Raw genomic sequence first — 21,477 nt, forward strand, 5'->3', positions numbered from 1 at the left:
TGTTGTATGTTTAGGAGCAATTTTGTCTCACATAGTTTCTATTGTGGAACATTGTTTTTTGCTAGTTCGTGATGCTTGATATCTAACTAGAGTTTCCCATTACAGGGAGCGCTGGTATGGTTGTGCGCTGCTGGTGCTTAATGTATGAGCATGGCCTCTACTTAGAATCTTAATTTGCGTCTCCGAAATATTGGGCAAGGGATTTTGATGCAAACTATGTAGTATCTATACAAGTTGACACCAAAACTAATTCCCTGAGCTTTTAGTGTTTTCAGGTGGAAGATGGATCACTATGCAAGATCAGACATGCAGAGTCAGCAGCGACATGGGGAGAGCACATGAGATTTAATCTATAATTGCAACAGCTTATTGGGAGTTTAATTAAAGAGACGAGTGTTGTTTTTTTTTAATGGTAATAAAAGAAATTCGCAGGGTAGAGGTAGAGTAAAGAATGCTTTGCTTACCTTCTATGTCATGCCATAAGATGACAACACTTGAGAAATTACATTTCCATCTATCATTTCGATTGTTGCCGGCCATCACCAACTTCAACCATGTAATCTTTCTATCAAAAGCACCACCCCTTCCAGGAGAGAGAAAAGCAGATGATATATAGGGGCTAAAAACTCATTGAGCACATATATGCATCATACCATTTGTCATTACTTGACCCTAACGAAAGTATATCCACTGGACTATTTCTCTTGTAGCATCCTCACAGACCAATATGTGGTAGACTAACATTCAAGAAATGTCACTAACTAGAGCAAAACGCTTGAAGGGTTTGGGATCGACATGTAAAGTTAAAATGAGATCTTCACTGGTTTGGTACTTGGATTGGATATTCAGGCATCAGCTTGTAAACACTATACAAAGTCTAAATCTTCTGGTGGTAGGTCTAATGTGAAGCAAGGGCACTCACAATGATATACCATACTTTAAATTCATGTTTTCTTGAGGGCACTCACGATATTTGATAACTCGCTTACTTTCTGCTCCATTTGAGATTTCCAACTAAACAATTCCTGTAACATTTCCTGCGAAGAGAGAAGCTCTTTCAGTGGAAATAAATAAAGTTATCCAATAAAACCAAGAAATGTATGAACGCATTTCCGCGCAAGTCAAAATTGCCCATTTATTGTAGAAATCACCTGAAACAAATGCAGATTATCAACATCAGACTTCGAACTTGCAGTAGAAGAAGAATTCAGAATCACGTTAGCTTGATGTTTGGTCTGCGTCTCCCATTCTAGCCTCGGCACATGTCTCTCCCTGGTAGCAGAGTTAAGCACATTTCAGCTTTATGATAAAAAAAGGTTTCAGTTGTGTTTTATCTTGATTATTTCATTACCTCTCCAGTTCAGCCATTTCCTCCGTTGTGAAAATAGGGTCCTGAGATGAGCTATCACCAGTCTTTGATCCATCTAGTGGGGGATCTGGTCGGGATGAGTGGGGATGTTGGATTATAACCTCCTCTTCAGTGTTAATCGGAATGGTATTCTCAAACCAAGGTAAAAGTTCATTTCCTTGGAAATTATCGACATTGTCACTATCCAACCAATCTTCCCATCGCTCTGAAGCTACAAGCTTGGTAGCAGTGAATTGCTTCTCTACTTGCATATTACTAGTGACGTTTGTAAATTCCAGCAGCTGTTGCTCAACAGAAGCTTTCCATATCATGAACTCACCCAACTTGTCCTGTTACAAAAGAAAAAAGAAGACAAAAAATCAGTTAAGCCCCGATTTAACAGAAACAATCACTCACCGAGATATTCCAATAGCATATAGAGTTCACAGAACATCAAAGCAAAAAAACTAACAAAGCTTTGTTAACCTTTTTTTTTCAATACCATATGTGAATGATTTGTTAGTGACATACCTGTATACCCTTCCAAGAACCTAAATTAAGTTTCAAGCTTTCCTCAATTTGAGCTTTCCATTTCACTAAATCCTCCAGCATACTGATTTGATCTTTCTCTTGCTTCTTGGATACCAGGAGCTCCTGCATATCACTTTAACAAAAACACAAGTTAAATTTCAAATAAGCATTATGCATGCGTCCTATCACTCCTATGAATCACAAATTTGTTTATGAAGTACGTATCCACCTTTTCATCTTATCCAACTCTGCCTTGAGTAGACTCACTTCTTCTGAAGAATTATAATGCTCATAGGGGCCACAGCCTTGTGGATACCAATAAGGATGATGCCCAGCCTCTTTCCGAATGTCGGCCAGTTCCGCACTTTCCAACCAATATTCCATTATTCCATTGTGATTGAACCACCGCCTAAGCCGCTTGGTCCCACATGGTCCAATTGTACCATCAATGTGCTTCAGTAGGTGGTCAATCAGCCCAGTGTCACCAATTTTTTTACGAGCTGCCAATCTCAGATCTGCCCTGGCAATTGGATTGGTGAAAGTTGCATCTTGAGCCTCCAGAACATTGAACAGACTTTCCTCTGCCCTCTTATACCTGCACAATATTTGATTTGCTGGGTTATAACAACACTACCAGCCGAGACAACAACAAAACTGCTATTACATATATTACCTCTCAACAGTCCATCTTCCTCCTATAGTATCATTTCTCTTCATTGGCCTACGCCCAAGTAGCCTTTTCTCATCTCGCAATGTTGCATGTACATCTTTAGATCTACGGTCAAGACATCTCCTTTTGGGTTCTGGGATCTCTAGAGCTTCACTTTTCACAGCTCTTAAAACTTCATCTTTTGAATCCTCTGCCACGCCACTTAAAACTTCATTATTGGAATCTTGTACCTCTTCTTCCTTACTGATGCTGGATGCAACTTGGAGATTATTTTGATTAAGGTATGCAACTCGCCGACGAACACCCCACTCTGCCATCCAGATAACTTAACTGAATTGCTAGAATCTTTTTATGCTTCCCAAGTTGCCCACAATTTCTGTGCATGAAAAAGCAAATGCAAAGCAAAAGAAAATTCAGAAATTTGAAATCTCCAAACAATTTCAAAATCAATGTCCTAACCATGAATTCACCATTCAGGACTAGCAACATATTATGTAACAAGTCTATGAAATTCATGTCATACCCTAAATTTTCATCAAATATATATATATATATATATATATATATATATGCATGCATGTATGTATTCAAAGGGATGTGGAAGTGAGTGAATTACTGCATTTAGCTTGGTGCACATTCCTAAATTTGAATAGGTGTCAACATTCTGCCAATAGAAAGGAAATCCTATTGTCAAATCACCAACGGCACAGTCATCATCATATTGAAGAATGAAGTTTATAAAGTAGAAAGACATTCAACTAGTATGACAGTAAAGAGGCTGATTTGCTTTGGGATTCATTTTTACAGCTAGTATGACAGAAAATTCATGGCTCTACTCATCTCAGCTTCCAACTAAGCAACCTAACAAAATGCATAAAAACTACAACTTTCCAATCCATCCAGTACATCTATAACAAATTTCCAGACCTCCAGCTATGTAAAATATAGAGGCTGTTTGTTTTCAACAACAACAACAAAGAAAATCTAGTGCTTTATAAAAAATAAAAAGAAGCTAACAACAACAATTTAACTAATAATTCCGTACAAATTGCCTGTGACATTCATCAATTCTAATAATCTACATGCTCGAACACCGAAAACAAATCACTCCATGAAACATAGCACTCCTCAATAGTTTCTGCCAACACAATAACCACACCAGACCTCAGACAACACCTACTTTTGGGTGAACCACAACTCTTTTCAGCTCACTTTCATCTTCTCACAGCCGGGATTTCGTAATTACAAACAGTCAACTACAAATTTTTACAGACACGGAAAATTTGATTTCACTTTTTATAAACATGAGATAACAGCCAATTTCATAGAATCAATCTCTTAAATTCCGCAAACACAAACCTAGGGTTGAATCACTCCTACATTTCCGAAATTCTGGGCAATTCTTAATTCTATGAAATCTCAAAAAGGCACCGTGTTTACCGGTGGATCAGGAACACAGCAACCTAAGACTAACACCGAATCGAACAAACACACGGAAATTGGGACAGGACAAAATCATCCACCGACAGCTTCCTAGATGAAACGAAAGACATAAACAACAAGCGGACGATTCGATTACCTCGTGAGTTCGGTCGGAGCAGAAATCGGAGCAGACCGGAGTTGAGATGAAGCGAGTTAAAGTGAGAGTCAGAGGAATCTCTCTCTCCTAAAACCCTAACCGCCAAATTCCATTTCTATTTGGTTTTGTTTTTTTACCTTCTGGAGTTCTCATACGAAGGGCCTACTCATATTTACGACCGAGGTTGGTCTTCATTTCCTATAATAACCAAAAGGTGGATAATTTTTGTTTTGAAGAGATAGAATACTTTCATTCGGAAACGCAACAAAGGTCGATGAAAGAATTCTACACGCCACCCGTTACCGTCATTTGAGGGTAGACAAGGGTTTATGACAAAAAAACTAAATGACACATATACCGCCTAGTTTATTCAAGCAATAAGCACATTACACCATGAAACTCTATAATTAACATGGGAATATGCAATCAAGATAAACTTGACATCCTGTCGAGACAGACCCGACATACTAACAAAAATTATCCCATAAAACAAACTATTGAAAAGAAATAACAAGAAAATAAAAAAACATAATTGCCCATAATAGGCCTAGCCCCCCAACTAGACCTCAATAAACAACACTGTCACTAGAAAACCGACCCAAAGAACTTGCAGCGCAACCCTAGCCGTCCCGCCACCACCATAGACCACCACCGCTCGCGCCTCCAAATTTAGTGCACCACCATCCCGATCTACATCGAGATAGTACAGAGAGATCCGATCCAAATCAGAAAAGCTAATCCAGGTAACCACCCTACACAAACCATCGCGCCACACCACACCTACATTGCGGATCTCCTCCCAGCACATGCCGACAATGCTCCTTGATGACCCACATCCATGTCAAAATCATGACACTCCAAACTAGATTCACCAGAAGCTCCCGAACCCGCCACCAAGGACAATCTATTTCCTTTTGCCAAGAACCATGTGTTAAAGAGACAGACCAACCGCTTGTTCGGTAGCGATCAAGTCCACACCGCCGAGGTCGAAAGCCATTACCGATGTAGGGGAGTCGTCAGATAAGCAACAACTCAAAACTCTTTTCCTCCTTATTTTCCAGAGCTCTATTGCGGACGCTTTGAGAGTTATAAAACAAGGTGGATGATGTTTTGATAATAAATTAAGGCAATTTATCTATTTCGTAATTTCCTAATTATAATTTTGGGACAACATAAAAGAAATTTACAACATAAAACCCATACCCGGAACCTAACTCATCAATATATAAAAGCATGGCTAGCAACTAAGAGCATCCCCAACACTAGCTACTATTAAATTGCTATATGAAACTGAAGTTTTGAGTTATAGCAATCGATTTAACAATCAATAGTTGCTAAATGTTATCTTTTATCAAATGTCTTAAGTAGAGTCATTGCAAGAGCTATGATATGCACCTTTTAGCTTGCACCTATGACCATATGCCTTGCTCCAAATTCTTAGGGCTTTAATTTTAGACACAATTATTAAATGTGTTGGATTTACGTTTGTTTTTTGTGACACACACCATACACCACGACCTGTGACACAAGACGACCCGTTGACAACCCTAGGCAAGTGTAGTGAAAGTGAAAGTGAATGTATAGTAGTTTTTTAAAAAGTCGAAAAAGAACCAAATATTGGTAAGAAATTCCCATATCCGGGTTCGGATACGTGTAAAACCGAGAACCAGCCCATGAAAATAGAGGCAATAATGACAATTAAAAAAAAAAGGGCAATAATGACTTTTAATTGGGGGATATGCAGCATTACCCATCGGCGGTGGAACTACTGAACTACTACTAAGTACTAACCCAATACAGAAAGGTTACAAGAAAACCTCCTAGGACTCTGCGGCTCAATTTCATCCCACGTCACGCTTGACGTCACCCATCTGATATCGATAAGCTGGTATTTTGTTATTAGAGTGGGACGTATCATCTCGAGAAAACCCAAAATCTTTTTTTGTTTTTTTTGGTTCCCCAAATTCCCACTTCTGCTTCTGCGATCTTCTTCTTCTTTTTCTTCCTCTCAGCACATTCCATTCACGCCAGGTACGTCTTCGCTCGCTCGCTTTTATCCGATTATCGTTATGACGTTTTTGTTGGATTGAATTAGGGTTTAATTGAGGTTTCAATTTAGGGTTTTAATGGACCATTTCAATGGTTTGCTGGATTGTGTAAGTTAGGCTTTTACGGCTCTGTCTGTGCTCAGTGTGTAGAGTTTGGATTGATTCTGACAGCAGTTCGGTTAAGACATACACAAAGAGTGCAAGGTTTCGTTGTACACTTGCACAATGCTAGCTTCGAATGCATCACATTCATTCTTATTGTTAATTTGGGAAATTTATATGCAGAGGCAATGATACCTTGCCTGGCTTTCAATGAATCCATGCCTGTTCTGATTCTTAGTTGACTACTGACTTATTGCTGCTGTCTGGAGTCTGAAATTTTGAATTCTGTGCTCGAATTGGGTGACAAGTTATATAGATAATCGAATTGGAAAGACATAGTTCTGTTGTCTATAACACTGTAAAGGATATATCATCGGATGTGTCTGTCCTCAAAGCTGCCGGTATCCTTTATTGTGACAGTCCTTTTGATGAACTAAGCGTATGACTGAATTAGATCGCACTATGTATAATTTCTTCTTTCAGATTTTGCTTTTCAGTCTATCATTGCCTTAGTCACGAATTTTGATTGCAGTTAATTTAATGCTAATTTGTGAATGAAGGTGGGAAAAGGGGAAAGAGAACAACAAATTGAACGAGAAAGGTGTTATTGATATCAGCCCCTGAGAGAACTGATGAATGAAGAGGTAGAATCAAAGGAAGAACCATAAGCGGTTGCTTGTAAATCTGGTTGACTGGTGAACCATGCCTTCGCTTCAGCTGTTGCAATTAACTGAGCATGGTCGGAGCTTTGTTGCTTCAAGGAGGTACTGATCCATCTCTGTTAACACTTTTAATATTAAGCATGTTTATTTTCTCTATAAGTCAAATCACTGGACTCTGTGGTGTTGGTATGGAAACGTTCATATATTTAACTTGAATGTGGTTTCTCTCATTAGTGTTCTTGCGTTCTTCAATACAAAATTTAGCTGATGTTATATTGTTATATACAATACAAAATATGGTATCCGAATTTTGGATTGAAGCTTTCAAATTAATGATGTTGATTTTTGCATTAAAAGACTAAAGATATATGCTATTCAGTTTCAGTATATTATTGTTTAACAATAAAAAGAAAAATGCATGATAAGTAGTATGACTACATCTGTTTAGTAATGGCCATAATCTATTCCAAACAAGTGCCAAAGAAGGGTTTGGTGCATGTATATTCCAATAGATCCAATGGAGACTGGAATAAAAGGCTGATCCATATGCACGGCGAGGGGTGTTTTAGATTGCATGGCTAGCTTCGTTTTTTTCAATATTCCAAAATTCAAATCCAGTCTCTATGAGATAAAGCGGATGTGTAGCATAGTCTGCTGATAGAGTGACATCCTGGTCCATTGCTAGCATAGTCTCTATATGCTAGTCTCCATAAGACCAGAGAGAGAATAACTGTTCTTTATTGGATATTTCGTATTAAATACATTTGACTTAAGCTGGATGCGCTTGAAATGAAGGTATTTCACATCAATAATACTTGAAGCAGATAAAATTGCATCTTCTGTTGGTCATGCATTTTTTAATTTTTGCCCTTCTTTGATTTCATTCCGGTACAAAGTGTAGACTTTAGTTGCTTTTTATAGGGTAGACAGTTATTACTTTGTCAGGGCAAAGTAGCCCAGCCATGCCAAGTAGTATATGCAACAGGGATGAATATCAATGGACAAGCACATGAAAGAGGATCGAAAGAATAAGAAAAGAGAATTGCAGAGAAAAAAGTCAATGTTATGTGGACTGTGGTAGAGTTTCGTTTAGTTATCTTCAATTGCTGGCACTCCTGGCAGTTGGCAGAGGAGATAAATTTGACAGTTCAATGCATTCAAAACATTGCTAATTGAATAGTCAGTTTGCTAATTGCTATAGGAGGCCAAAGAAACATGCTTATCTTCAACTTCTGATCAATATTTGTCCATCTGTTTGCAATCATGGGAATATGCTAACATCATTACTGCACAGGAAAACCTTGCTACTTGCTACTGGTATTGTAGCTGCCGGTGGGGCTGCTGCTTATGTTCAGTCAAGATTAACCCATAAAAGGCACATATTTGTTGGTCAATATAATGGGCTGAATGAAAATAAAGAGACTGAGAATGTCGTGGCGAATGATCATAAGAAAAAGAAACCTCCACAAAAGAGAGTGGGATTGAAGTCTTTGAAAGTGCTCGCTGCAATTCTTTTATCTGAAATGGGCCAAATGGGTTTGAGGAATCTCTTATCTTTGGTCGGAATAGTGGTAAGCTTCTATGTTTCTATATTTGTCTGGTTATTAGAGGTTCTTACTTTTGATTTACTCGTTCTATTTAGTTGGTGTGTTATGGTCTATTAATCTAATTATTTAGTTGTCAAAACCTTCAATAATCTGGGTGTCGCATGTAGTCTGTGGGCTTTCCTTCTTTAAATCACATTTTGCATGCAGATGAAATCACACTAAGGTTGACCCTCATTGATACAACGTATTTTAATTTATGAAATATGAAAAATTTAATTATGCAAAAGTAGCTTTCATCAAGTGTTTATTTTACAATACCATGCACTTGAAGTTCAATCCAAAGCCAGCGTGCATACATGGAATGATGGAAGTGGAAATCCTTAAAAAGTAGCAATGGAATATTTCATGCATTTGTTGATATCATTGGAAAAAAAACTATGAAATTAGATAAATCTAACAATTTGTCACTATATTGATGCTACGGAACCCATTATTTTGGCACATTGGATCAATCTTTTAATCGCTGTTTTAACAAAATTTAAATGCTTGCAGGTATTGCGAACTGCTCTGAGCAACAGACTTGCAAAAGTCCAAGGGTTTTTATTCCGTGCAGCTTTTCTTCGACGAGTTCCATTATTTTTTCGGCTGATTTCTGAGAATATTCTATTATGTTTCCTTGCCTCAACTATGCATTCAACTTCAAAGTACATAACAGGGTCCTTAAGTCTACGGTTTAGAAAAATATTGACGCAACGTATCCATTCCCATTATTTTGAGGTAAAATTTTCTTTTACAATGAAAGATAAGAATATTAAATTTTAATTTGTACATGACACTGTGATGTGGATTTCTTTCCATATGTTTTGTCTTCATTGGGCTATGTTTTCTGGTTTCAATTGGTACAGCAACCATACAGTTATAAATATTTTAGTAAATACACTATTACGAGTTACCTGGGTTTCACTATACTACATGGTGCACGTAATATGATGGAGTTCTTGGTAGTGTTTGTTTTCATTGGCGTTGTGTCAATTTGTATGGGGGAGTCAAAGAGGTGCCTCTTGTATCATTTATTGTGATCTGGGGACTAAAAGTCTTGTATTGTTTCGGGGATTTTAACAGACACTTTTAGAAAAGTCTTACTGTTGTTAAACTGTGAAGGCACTAGTCATTGCTTGTAGAAACTGAATTCTGAGGCCTTTTTTTCATCGACGTGTCAGATTCGTACTTGCTGGGTTATTTCATGGGTGGGTGCCATTTACATCAATATGGTATCAGTAACTCACTAGAACACTGACAAACAAAAAACTATATACAATCTATGTGATGACAATACTAAAGCTACCACATCTATATGACATATAAACCAAACATAATGTGGTAGTTCATATGGCATTTAAATCCCCAGTTGTACAAGAGAACCCAGTTTATCTTGATAATCTGTTGAAAAGAATGAGACTTCTGAATGACTTCATTACTGTTCAGACATTCTTTCCTTATAGCTTGATTGTTTTCGTAGACATTAACCAATGTCTCTTCCAATGGTTGCTTTCTGAAGTAAGCTCAAGTTGAATTACGGTGCCTAAGATTTTTTTGGTGCTTGCCATTATAGTGTTCCCCATGTGCTTGATGTGGATCCTAAGGAGGCGAAGTCCAGGGGTTGTATATATGTCTATGGATGGGTTATTTGTTGAGATAGAAATAGATTTTAATACTGTACCTTGAAGTTGACATTGCCTATTAGCATATAGTAGATATTCCGGATTGTAATTGTAATATTCCTATGACATGCAGATTTTTTCGTCTTTTGATTAAAAAAACACTTTTTAAATGGAAAAAGGAATTGACAAAGTAGTGATGGTATTGCTTTTGTATGAAATTGGATATTTTTCTTTTATATTCTAGTCAAACGGCTATGATGCTTCTGTTTGATGTGATCATACAAATGAGAGGAAACATGTACTCCTGATTCCTGACCATAAAAATAGTGGTATATGTTAGCAATCGGCTTATGTAATGCATTATATTGTTTGCCTTGTCATGTACATTACATTATGCTTATTTTTTTTAATCCTGTTTTTGATTCTGCTTATGTCAGAATATTGCTTACTACAAAATGTCTCACGTTGATGGTCGGATAATGAATCCAGAACAGCGAATTGCAAGTGATGTACCAAGGTTCTGTTCTGAGTTGAGTGAAATTGTACAAGATGATTTAACAGCTGTTACTGATGGTCTCCTTTACTCTTGGCGGCTGTGTTCCTATGCCAGTCCTAAATATATATTCTGGATATTGGTAATTCTCCTTATTGATTACACTATTTTTTAAATATTTAAAAGTAAGAAATAATTTATATGTTGCTGTGGTGATTGCATCCATCTTGTTTTCTTTTGCGAACAAAAATTTAAGGGTACTATGAATGGAACACAATATTTACGAAAGAGTTGAGCAGTATAAAACTATTAACAAAAAGTGAAAATGGAAATGATAAAACAGCAGGAGCTAGAAGCACATGAAATACCTGGAAGAGAAAAAAAAAGGAATTAGAAAAAAAAACCCTCTTTATCCCTATCTAGCATCATACAACATAACTTGTAGTTTGGCATGGAAAAACCCAAGGTTCTGTCGGGTTGTTGCATGCTAGCAGTCATTTGGGTGATTTGGATGGAAAACAATAGAACAATTGTGAAGTGTACAGAGGTCTAAGGTTGGAGTAACTGTGGGTGATGTCCGTGACAGCTTAAGGGCTTCTGTTTCAGCAGAATTTATAGGTAACAACACATCTTTAATCTTGAACAACTGGAGGGCCGCTGTAGTCTAGGTTTAGTTTCTTTGGGGTCCTTATTTGCATCAATTGAAAGTTTGGTGTTTCAAGTCAGTGAGAAGGAAATCAAGAGTTTGTGGTTTTGTACATAGCATTTCACTGGGATTCACCTTCCCATGCAGTTCTTCATCTTTGAAGAAGCCACTGCAATCTAAATATTGCTTTCTACATGTGTATTAAATTTTAATTTTTGTATTTCGTTAGCTGAATGTATTATATCATCTGTCAGGCATATGTACTGGGAGCAGGGGGATTGATAAGAAACTTCTCTCCTCCTTTTGGGAAATTAATGTCCAAAGAACAACAATTAGAAGGGGAGTACCGGCAGCTCCATTCACGATTGAGAACCCATGCAGAAAGTGTGGCATTCTATGGTGGAGAAAGTAGAGAGGAATCTCATATTCAGAAGAAGTTTAACTCACTGGTTGGCCATCTGCGTGTTGTCCTTCATGACCATTGGTGGTTTGGCATGATTCAAGATTTCCTGTTGAAGTATCTTGGTGCCACAGTTGCTGTTATATTGATTATTGAGCCCTTCTTTTCGGGCAGTCTGAGGCCTGACACTTCAACTTTAGGCCGTGCTGAGATGTTAAGCAACTTAAGATATCATACCAGTGTCATTATTTCGCTCTTTCAGTCTATGGGAACTCTCGCTTCAAGTTCGAGAAAACTCAATCGTCTTAGGTGATCTTCCAGTGATTTGGAGAATTTAAATTATTAGTATATAAATTGCATAGAGATTTGATGGTGTATGTGTATCATCGTTGGACCTGTGCCAAGCCACATATAACATTTTTCTCATCTATTTTTGTTCTTTACAGTGGTTATGCTGATCGTATTCATGAACTAATGGTCATATCAAGAGAGCTAAGTGCCGTTGATGACAAATATTCTGGGGGTAAAAACTGCTCTAGTCAGGCTGATTACATTGAATTTGCTGGTGTCAAGGTATATTTAAGTTATTAACCTTTCTACGTGTTTTATTTACTATATCGCTGCTCCATTTGTTTTTAAGTTGATGCTGTTTTCCAGGTTGTTACTCCCACTGATAATGTATTGGTGGATAAATTGTCACTTAGGGTTGAACCAGGATCTAATTTGTTGATTACAGGTAACCAGTAGTTGATGTTGATCTCTTTTTGTTTGATTTTCTTTATTTATTGTTGTATGTTGTCAAAGTAGGTTTCTTCAATTGAGTTTTCTTCCATATAGACAAACGTTATATCTTATTCTTCTCTAGGCATGGAGGACTACGCCCGGAGTAGTGATTAAGTGGGTAATGGGCTTACTCTTTGGTATCATTTGATATGTTGCAATAAAACAACTTGGGAAAAAGTAACCCATATGGCTGACAACTGTAACCTCGCATGTGTCTTTGGCCTTGGGATCTTGCCTTCTCTAATATCTCGGACACTTGCTTTTAGGGATCTACAATTAAGGCGAAAACTCCCTACCCTCACAAGGGAATATAGTTTCTAGTTATTTAGGTCAAATTTGGTTTATGTTTATGAAATTCTTGATAATAGTTTCAATTTGCTCAGTTTATTTACTGGTTAAAATATTGCAAAGCGTATACTGGTTTTTAATTTTCTTAATGGTTCTATGTGTTCCTTTTTGATACCTCTTTCAAAATTTCTTTTTAAAAATTTGCTTGCCGCTGGGTTCAAGGTATCCTATTATGATGGTGAACATTTTACTTAAGTCCATAATAAGAACATTTTACTTAAGTCGGTGTTGATAAATTCACTGATCCTGTAACATGTTGAAATCTTCTGAAGGTCCAAATGGAAGTGGAAAGAGCTCACTTTTCCGAGTTTTAGGAGGCCTCTGGCCCTTGGTATCTGGCCATATTGTGAAACCTGGTGTTGGAACTGATCTCAACAAAGAAATTTTCTATGTCCCACAAAGACCATACACTGCTGTCGGAACACTTCGAGACCAGTTGATTTATCCTCTTACTGCAGATCAAGAGGTCAAACCACTTACACGTGAAGAAATGGCAGAGTTATTGAGAAATGTGAGTCTCTCATTTCTCATGTATCCTGGTCTTTTCTTTACCTGTATGCCTGTATAGAAATTTGATGTTTTTTTTCTTTTCAAAATATTGTTTTAAGAATAATTGCTTTCTGCTTTGAAGGTTGACCTTCAGTATCTATTAGACCGTTATCCACCTGAGGAAGAGATAAATTGGGGTGATGAATTATCTCTTGGTGAGCAACAAAGATTGGGGATGGCTAGACTTTTCTATCATAAGCCTAAATTTGCAATTCTTGATGAGTGCACAAGTGCTGTCACTACTGACATGGAGGAAAGATTCTGTGCTAAAGTTCGAGCAATGGGGACATCATGCATTACAATCTCTCATCGTCCAGCACTAGTTGCATTTCATGATGTAGTACTGTCCTTGGATGGTGAAGGCGGTTGGAGTGTTCATGAGAAAAGGTTAATATAGCATTGTACTTGGACTCTGTCAATACCTTTTGTATTTAAAGTTGTAAACATTTGTTGTTACAATATTACTTTCCCTTGTTAAACCCAGGGATAATTCTCTAGTCCGTAATGAAGGTGGGAAAAGTATGTTGAAGTCTTCTGAAACAGACCGGCAGAGTGATGCAATGACTGTTCAGAGAGCATTCGCCTTGACTAAACAGGTCTGAATATATATTGTGTTTGCTTTTTGATATATAGCATTTTATTTATTATTTATTTATTTATGTATTCATTTTTATTTTTTAACTTGGTAGTCTTTTAATTCTAGGATTCCACAATCTCAAACTCAAAGTCCCAGTCATACTTTGCTGACGTGATAGCAGTTTCTCCTTCTGCTGAGCATAATATTACACTTCCATCTTTCCCACAGCTGCAAAGAGCTCCTGTGGCACTGCCATTGAGAGCAGCTGCCATGTTCAAAGTACTGGTGAGTAAAGATACAGTATTTCGAGTGAGGTTAGAGATGGATGTGGTGTTGTGCCATCTACCATCATAGTGAAAAATGACAAATTTTTCTTTTTACATACTATTCAGATAATTGAACTTGTACCGTTCATATTAACAGAGTTTCAGCATAGGACATCGCATTATTGTCAGTCTCTTGCACTTTAACTGGATTCTTCTTCAATTTCATTGAACAATTGCTTCTTTGAATTTGAGTTTGTCTATACCCCATTTTCCTTGAATTTGACTTGAATTTTGGATTTGTTCAGAGAAAAACTGGTGGTGAACATATCCAATTAGGTTGAGACCTATATCTGTAAATATCTACATATTATAATTTTATATCACTGTAATTCCAGAAATATATCAACTTGATTAGGGACGAACTCTATATCAGTTCTTGCAGTCTTAACCGAATTTTATGTTATAAATCATCATACATTTAGATTTGAGGGGGTATCTGCAATATCAGTCCCATTATATCACTACCCCTCTTGTTTCCCTTATATTTTTCCATCAAAGCTGCTGTTTCTGCCTTAATTTACGTGGAATGCATACCGTAAACCCAGTCATTTTCTCATAGTTTCTTTATTTCTTTCTTTTTTTCAAGCCTCTTCAAAACCAAGACTTGGTGATGGGTTGCTATTTTTACTGGTTGCTAGTGTTGAGGTTCCTGCAAAATGTCCATTAAGCTATGATTTCTGTATCAATTTAGCAGGTTCGATGGGAATTCTGTTTTTTTTTTTTGTATTTCAGCAACACTTCAAACTTTTGAAAATGTTGGCTTGTGGCAAATTATTTGATGAATGCGACACAATTTTTGTTACCATTTTTATTATTCTTACTGTCTTACCCCACTGATTTTGTAATGCGTTGCTTTTTTCACGAGTTAGTATTGATGTGTTTGTCACTGCATTTTTCTTTCTTCATTGTCCACTTGATGGGACACTGTAATCTGACAGTCTCACCATCTTTAGGATTCCATAATTAGATATCTGTATTGAGTTCTCATCTAATTGCTGTGCAGTTTCCTACCTTTATTGATAAACAAGGAGCACAGCTACTTGCAGTTGCTTTTCTCGTAGTATCGAGGACATGGATTTCTGATCGTATTGCTTCATTAAATGGTATTATCTCTTTGGTTCTTCCCTGCCAGGCTACCATGCATATGATGAAATGAGACATCATATTATTTTAGTTTGGCTAATTCATCATTTTGCAGGAACCACTGTGAAATTTGTTTTGGAACAAGACAAGGCATCTTTTATTCATCTAATTGGTGTTAGTGTACTCCAGAGTGCGGCATCTTCATTCATTGCACCTTCTATAAGGTTACATGATTGTTCAACACTAAAAAGATTCCATTATGATAATTATACATCAGTATAGTCGTTAAAGACTTACATTTTGTTCCATCCCCTTTGGTTTTGGTTAATTATCTTTTGTTTCACAGGCACCTAAAATCTAGGCTGGCTCTTGGGTGGAGGATTCGTTTGACTCAACATTTGCTTAAAACGTACTTGAAAAACAATGCATTCTATAAGGTAGCCATACCAGAGTATTTATTTTGTTTTTTTCCCTTGTTGTATCGTTCTCTACTTGTTACGTAAATCTTCTTTGTTAGAGAATTTGTTAAACTCATAGACAAAAATAATGTTGCATCTTTAGGAGGGTTAAGTTCTTGGCATTGTTATTCGCCTCTGTATGTTGGGGAATTTAAAGATATACTCTTTCCTTGATTAATTTGGAAATGGCAAGCTATGTGATCTAGGGTTCCTTGCCTGGGCTGTTTTAGTGACAGTTGAGCTTTTTATTCTACTATTGTAGCTGACTCATTTAAATTTTTTGTGGACTTCTGCAATACTTTGCAGAACTACTATTTTTTTTCCTGCTATTCCAAGGGAAAAAAAATTATTTTGCATCCATATTGTCCTTAAGGGTAAAAGTTATGTTGCATTTTATATGCTTGTTTATTAAGCTTTTTAGGCAAAACTAAAATTCTCTAACAAAATGTCTGAGTTCTCATCAGTAGATGGCTTGCCCATATATGGTGACAAATTCATCTCAATATACTGCAGGTATTCAACATGTCAAGCAAGAACATCGATGCGGATCAGAGAATTACACAGGACCTTGAAAAGTTAACCACCGACTTGTCGGGATTGGTTACTGGATTGGTAAAGCCATCTGTGGACATACTATGGTAAGATATTTTGTTTAATCTAGTCTCCAAGCATTAGTTCGTCTTCACTTACTACTTTATCTAGGGTTCTGAAATTAATAGTAGTTAGTTTGTAGATAGAATAATAAACTATTATTACCTTGTATTATTATTCTCATGCACGGTTCTTTATTAGGTTCACTTGGAGAATGAAGCTTTTGACTGGTCAGAGAGGAGTAATTATATTGTACGCATATATGTTACTGGGTCTTGGTTTGCTCAGAGCTGCTACCCCTGAATTTGGTGATTTGACAAGTCGACAACAACAACTTGAAGGAACCTTTAGGTATTGGGAATTTAATTTCTGATTCCTCTATTGTTGATATTAAGCAGATCACTCTGAGTCTTGACATATTTTGTACATTAGGTTTATGCATGAAAGACTGCGTGCTCATGCTGAATCTGTTGCTTTCTTCGGGGGAGGTCATAGAGAGAAAGCTGTAAGCTTCTAATAACATCATGTCTTTTCTTGAACCTTTTATGTTTATATTTATTCATGTTTTTTTTATTATAATAATTTGATATTGATCATGTTACTGGTCTAAGTTATGATGCGAGACATACTTTTGCAAACAACATACAGTCTGGAGCCGATGACTTCAATGTTGATTTACAGCTGAAAAAGTAAACTTTTAACTGCAGCCACCATCAATTCCCCGAGGGATGAGATGACCAAATATCCCACTCACTGCCAAAACCCCCGACACTTCACTTTCTGTACTCCAGAAAATCTTTCAATTTCTTTTCATTTTTAAAGATGGTCCTTGCAGTCATAATCTTGCAACCCATTAAACTTTGGCTTTCCTGCAACTCTTTGCTGTCTAGGAAGTAACAGACGTTGAGATAACCCTGCTAACTTTACCTCTGTAAATTCTCCCTGCAACACACTAATGCAACATGACAGTAAAGGACATAGGGGTCGGTACTATTTATTAATACTAGCATCCTTGCGTTAACTGATGCATCTGGCCCTTTTTTTGTCATCGTGGCCTTAAATTTAGATGATTTGCTTCCAACTTGTTTTGTACGGATTAAGATTTTTAGTCTCTAATTTTCACTTATGCAACAGATGGTTGAATCAAAGTTCAAGGAGCTACTCATTCACTCGTCGTCTCTTTTGAAGAAGCAATGGTTATTTGGTATTCTAGATGATTTTATAACGAAACAACTGCCACATAATGTTACTTGGGGATTGAGCTTGCTATATGCCATTGAACATAAGGGAGACCGAGCATTAATATCTACTCAAGGTAAATTTTTGTCTATTATAGTGATGCAAATCAGTACTATTTCTACCTTGCATTTCACACACAGATTTTTGCAGGAGAGCTGGCGCATGCATTGCGTTTCCTGGCATCTGTGGTATCTCAAAGCTTTTTAGCTTTTGGTGACATTCTTGAATTGCATAGAAAATTCCTGGAACTCTCTGGCGGCATTAACAGGGTTTTTGAACTTGAAGAGCTCTTAAATGCTGCACAATCTGGTACATATATCTTTGTTACTTTTCAATCATATCTGTTCCATCATTTTCAATCATACCTGTTCCATCATTTTCAGACTGATTTGCATCTTTACCGACTGTATGTGTCATGATTAGGGAGATTAAATAATGCTTCTTGGTGTTAATGTGTTACAAGGGCCTCTCCTTTTCTCCCTGTACTATTCATGTTTACCCGTGTCCATAACTTTGTATATTATTTTATTGCAACTTCCATCTTTATTCCCACAAAATAACGTTCTTTTATATTGCAAGGATTTGGGGTCTGAGCACTTGACTTAGGCTAATACTTCCATTCCCCACCCTCCCTTCCTCCTGTAGTGAATCGGTCAACAAGTTAGTCAGAGAAACAGAACAAGCACAGCAAACCAAGAGAAACAACCACAAAAAGAAAGAACACAAGAACACGGATTTAAGGTGGTTCAGCAAATAGCTTTGCCTACATCCACCGGACAGAAACACACTTCCACTATATTAATAATGGGTACACAAGAAAGACTAAGAAAACAAGGACTCTTCTGTTCCTATCTTTCTCATCTCTGCCCTCTCTCACCCTCTAACCGAGAATGGAACACATTATGCTCTTTGTCTCTGCGATGCCTAAATCTAGAGCATAACACCTCCTTATATAGCCATAGGACCAAACATGTTTCCTCACCAAATATGAATCATATTCCTAATAGTGGTAGGTTGTAAAGCCTTCTCCTTCTATAGGTAAACCATCATCAATAAAGATTCCCTATCCTTACCGGAACACCATACTCTAAGAAACCATCTTAGGAAAAACACATGGGCTGGAAACCCAACACCTCCCAACTCAACCAAAGAAATTTACATTTCATATTATTCTATGGAATACCAATGGGATTAAATCCTTCATACCGAGTTGTCTTACATTTATATTTTTTTGCAAGTGCAGTGGTTGGCTATTCAGGGGCTTCTGAAGGTGGTAACTTATCACCATCTGAGAGGGAAGGTCTTCCATCTGAAGACGCCATAAACTTTTCTGAAGTTGATATCATAACGCCCTCACAGAAACTGTTGGCTAGTAAATTAACTTGTGATATAATACCTGGGAAAAGCTTGCTTGTTACTGGTTAGTATATTATTATTATTTTTGCTCTACAAGTTTATTGTGCCAGAAAATCTTACATTGGAAAACTGCAAATTTTAAAGGTCCAAACGGGAGTGGAAAAAGTTCTGTTTTTAGAGTTCTTAGAGGTCTTTGGCCCATTATGAGTGGAAGAATCAGTAGACCATCTCAAGATCTTAACGGAGTTAATAGAGATGTTGGATCTGGTTGCGGAGTGTTTTATGTTCCTCAGCGACCTTACACATGCTTAGGAACACTCAGGGATCAAATTATATATCCCCTCTCTTTTGATGAGGCAGAGATGAGGGCATTGAAGTTGTATCAAGAAGGTTAGTTTATTTTTATAGTATCATTTGTTGAGTTTATTATTTTCTTACCATTTAGATAGGCCATATTTTTGTTGAGCTATAAAACTGCATTGCATTTGTACTCGCCAAGGTGAAAGAGGAAATACATTTCATAAAATCAGATGTTTAATTTCTGTATAAAATATTAAACGATTTGTTTGGTGACAATAAATAATTAAAAATCTAATTCACAGCTGCAACAAACAAAGTCCCTCTCTCTCTCTCTCTCTCTCTATCTACAACTCCCCCCCCCCACCACACACACATTTAAATAAATCTGTTTGATGGTTCTGAATGTGGTTTTGTGGGCATTACCTTTATTTTTAGCATCGTCAGATTATTTCTCAATTCAACATAGCTAATCTGCCATCCTTCACCACACAAAAGGCACTTATCATAACCAACCTCTGTTTGTTTGATTTTGTATTATGTTAAATTCTAGTTATCTGTGAATGATGTAGACTGAATTTTCAACATCTTGACAGGATCACATGCTGAACTGAATCGTAAAGCCTATGTCTATCATAGGATTTGTTTTACTATCATTGAGGCTATTATGTTGAATGGAAAAGATAAAACTAGGATAATATCCCACCATTGTTTTCTTGAGATTTCAAATGTTCAAACTCAGGTGGAAAATTTGCCGATTGCACCAACATTCTGGACATGCGATTGAGGACTATTCTTGAGAATGTTCGGTTAAGTTATCTTTTGGAAAGGGAGGAAGGTGGTTGGGATGCTAATCTTAACTGGGAGGACACACTATCTCTCGGAGAACAGCAGAGACTAGGCATGGTAAGCAAAAATTGATTTTTCTTCAAATTTTTGCTTGAGCAGGACTTTTTCTATTTTATCTCTAGGAATTCCTTGTTTTCTTCGCTGATAACATACTCTATATTTTATCAGGCACGCTTATTTTTTCACAAACCTAAATTTGCCATCCTTGATGAATGCACCAAGTACGTGCCATTACTCCTCTCTTTACTTTTGTCTTTTATATACCTGATATTTGGTAATCGTATTTTTCAACTTTCCGTTCTCATTCCTTTTCTTTCTGTTGAACTATTGGTAGTGCTACAAGTGTTGATGTGGAAGAACAACTTTATCGGCTTGCGAAAGACATGGGTATCACAGTTGTTACCTCCTCACAAGTAAGCAATGCCATGATTACGTGCAGTGAACTTTCAGCATTTTGGTGTTCTTTGAATGAACTTTATCGACTTATCCTTGCTTAATATCTTATCAACTTGTTCTTCTTGGAATGCCAAGACCAATTGATGGAATCTATACAACGTCGTGATGTTTACCTTATCTCTCTTTTTATGCCATGATAGCCGTCAATATCTCATCATTTTTTTCTCTGTCTATCAAGTTACAAACATATCTTCTTTGTATGTTTTCAGCGTCCTGCTCTAATCCCATTCCATTCCCTGGAACTACGGCTTATTGATGGTGAGGGTAACTGGGAGCTTCGATCAATAAAGCAATGAGTGACTATATGGTGGTTCTGTCGCTTTATCCTGTATACTATGAAGCAATTAGCAGACCTGCTTTTTATCTCAAGCCGCAGAAGAAGGCAAGCAAAGGTAGATTTTTATATCCAAGAGACAATTTATCATAGAGCGAGCTGTATTATGTTGCTCGTACATGACAGGCAGCCTAAGGAGAAAGGTGATCACATCATTCTGTGTAGCGCACATTGTTGAATTGCAGATTATCAGATTGGAGCATACTTTAGGTGAAAGAAATCCAATATGTACAGTATTTTCCCCAATTTTCCCAGCATTTTGGGTTGTAAGAATTTATAGTTTAGTTATAATACTTAGCCCCCAACATAGATATAGATAAAAAGGTGTAGGTTACTGGGCATTTCTCTGCAAGCTGTTTCCTGAGCTTGTGCTCCCTTCATAAGTTCACAACCCAATGTTATAGAAAGGGTAGTGCCTGCAACTTGGGGTTCTCATATTTTGGGGTTATATGAATGCTCACATTCACGGTTGCTTCAATAATAATAATAGCAGAATCCATTCTTTCATGACGTGAATGACTTTTAGATATGATCTGTTCTTTCT

General features: G+C 37.0%; 2 protein-coding genes and 1 long non-coding RNA gene across 4 annotated transcripts in view; 2 read left to right on the top strand and 1 right to left on the bottom strand.

The window, feature by feature from the left end:
- The window catches only part of LOC126799790 (uncharacterized), a 66,669-nt gene that overhangs the window by 26,027 nt on the left and 19,165 nt on the right, over positions 1–21,477 (top strand). The gene's annotated exons all lie outside the window — the stretch shown is intronic.
- On the bottom strand, positions 631–4,291 carry LOC126799772 (protein DYAD). Of its 2 annotated transcripts, none has more exons than XM_050527047.1 (7): positions 4,129–4,291; positions 2,553–2,925; positions 2,109–2,474; positions 1,880–2,012; positions 1,352–1,698; positions 1,152–1,272; positions 631–1,025 (listed from the first exon to the last, which is right to left on the bottom strand). In XM_050527047.1, exons 2-7 carry the CDS (start codon positions 2,864–2,866, stop codon positions 945–947), a joined length of 1,362 nt encoding a protein of 453 aa, XP_050383004.1. In that variant the 5' UTR covers positions 2,867–2,925; positions 4,129–4,291; the 3' UTR covers positions 631–944. The 2 variants fall into 2 exon arrangements, with proteins under 2 accessions (XP_050383004.1, XP_050382997.1); XM_050527040.1 differs by having other exon boundaries at positions 631–1,037.
- On the top strand, positions 6,844–21,440 carry LOC126799751 (ABC transporter D family member 1). The gene is made up of 25 exons (XM_050527020.1): positions 6,844–7,042; positions 8,235–8,511; positions 9,040–9,264; positions 10,586–10,783; positions 11,542–11,996; positions 12,134–12,260; positions 12,345–12,423; positions 13,091–13,329; positions 13,450–13,754; positions 13,852–13,963; positions 14,071–14,229; positions 15,274–15,373; positions 15,469–15,577; positions 15,700–15,790; positions 16,325–16,449; positions 16,604–16,753; positions 16,835–16,907; positions 17,537–17,717; positions 17,792–17,950; positions 18,885–19,061; positions 19,142–19,387; positions 20,037–20,200; positions 20,312–20,364; positions 20,478–20,556; positions 20,809–21,440. The coding sequence occupies exons 1-25, from the start codon at positions 6,981–6,983 to the stop codon at positions 20,893–20,895; spliced, it is 4,032 nt and encodes a 1,343-aa protein (XP_050382977.1). The 5' UTR covers positions 6,844–6,980; the 3' UTR covers positions 20,896–21,440.

The sequence above is a fragment of the Argentina anserina genome, chromosome 1, assembly GCF_933775445.1.
Source record: "Argentina anserina chromosome 1, drPotAnse1.1, whole genome shotgun sequence".
NCBI lineage: Eukaryota > Viridiplantae > Streptophyta > Magnoliopsida > Rosales > Rosaceae > Argentina > Argentina anserina.

What these genes read in the sequence shown, in the direction of transcription:
- LOC126799772 (XM_050527040.1), bottom strand. Translation starts at nt 2,866, where the DNA reads ATGGCAGAGTGGGGTGTTCGTCGGCGAGTTGCATACCTTAATCAAAAT. An exon ending in GAAATGGCTGAACTGGAGAG is followed by an intron (nt 1,273 to 1,351) that starts GTAATGAAATAA and finishes CTCTGCTACCAG; the next exon opens with GGAGAGACATGTGCCGAGGC. An exon ending in ATAATCTGCATTTGTTTCAG is followed by an intron (nt 1,038 to 1,151) that starts GTGATTTCTACA and finishes CTCTCTTCGCAG; the next exon opens with GAAATGTTACAGGAATTGTT.
- LOC126799751 (XM_050527020.1), top strand. Translation starts at nt 6,981, where the DNA reads ATGCCTTCGCTTCAGCTGTTGCAATTAACTGAGCATGGTCGGAGCTTT. An exon ending in ATCCTTGATGAATGCACCAA is followed by an intron (nt 20,365 to 20,477) that starts GTACGTGCCATT and finishes AACTATTGGTAG; the next exon opens with TGCTACAAGTGTTGATGTGG. An exon ending in CAGTTGTTACCTCCTCACAA is followed by an intron (nt 20,557 to 20,808) that starts GTAAGCAATGCC and finishes GTATGTTTTCAG; the next exon opens with CGTCCTGCTCTAATCCCATT.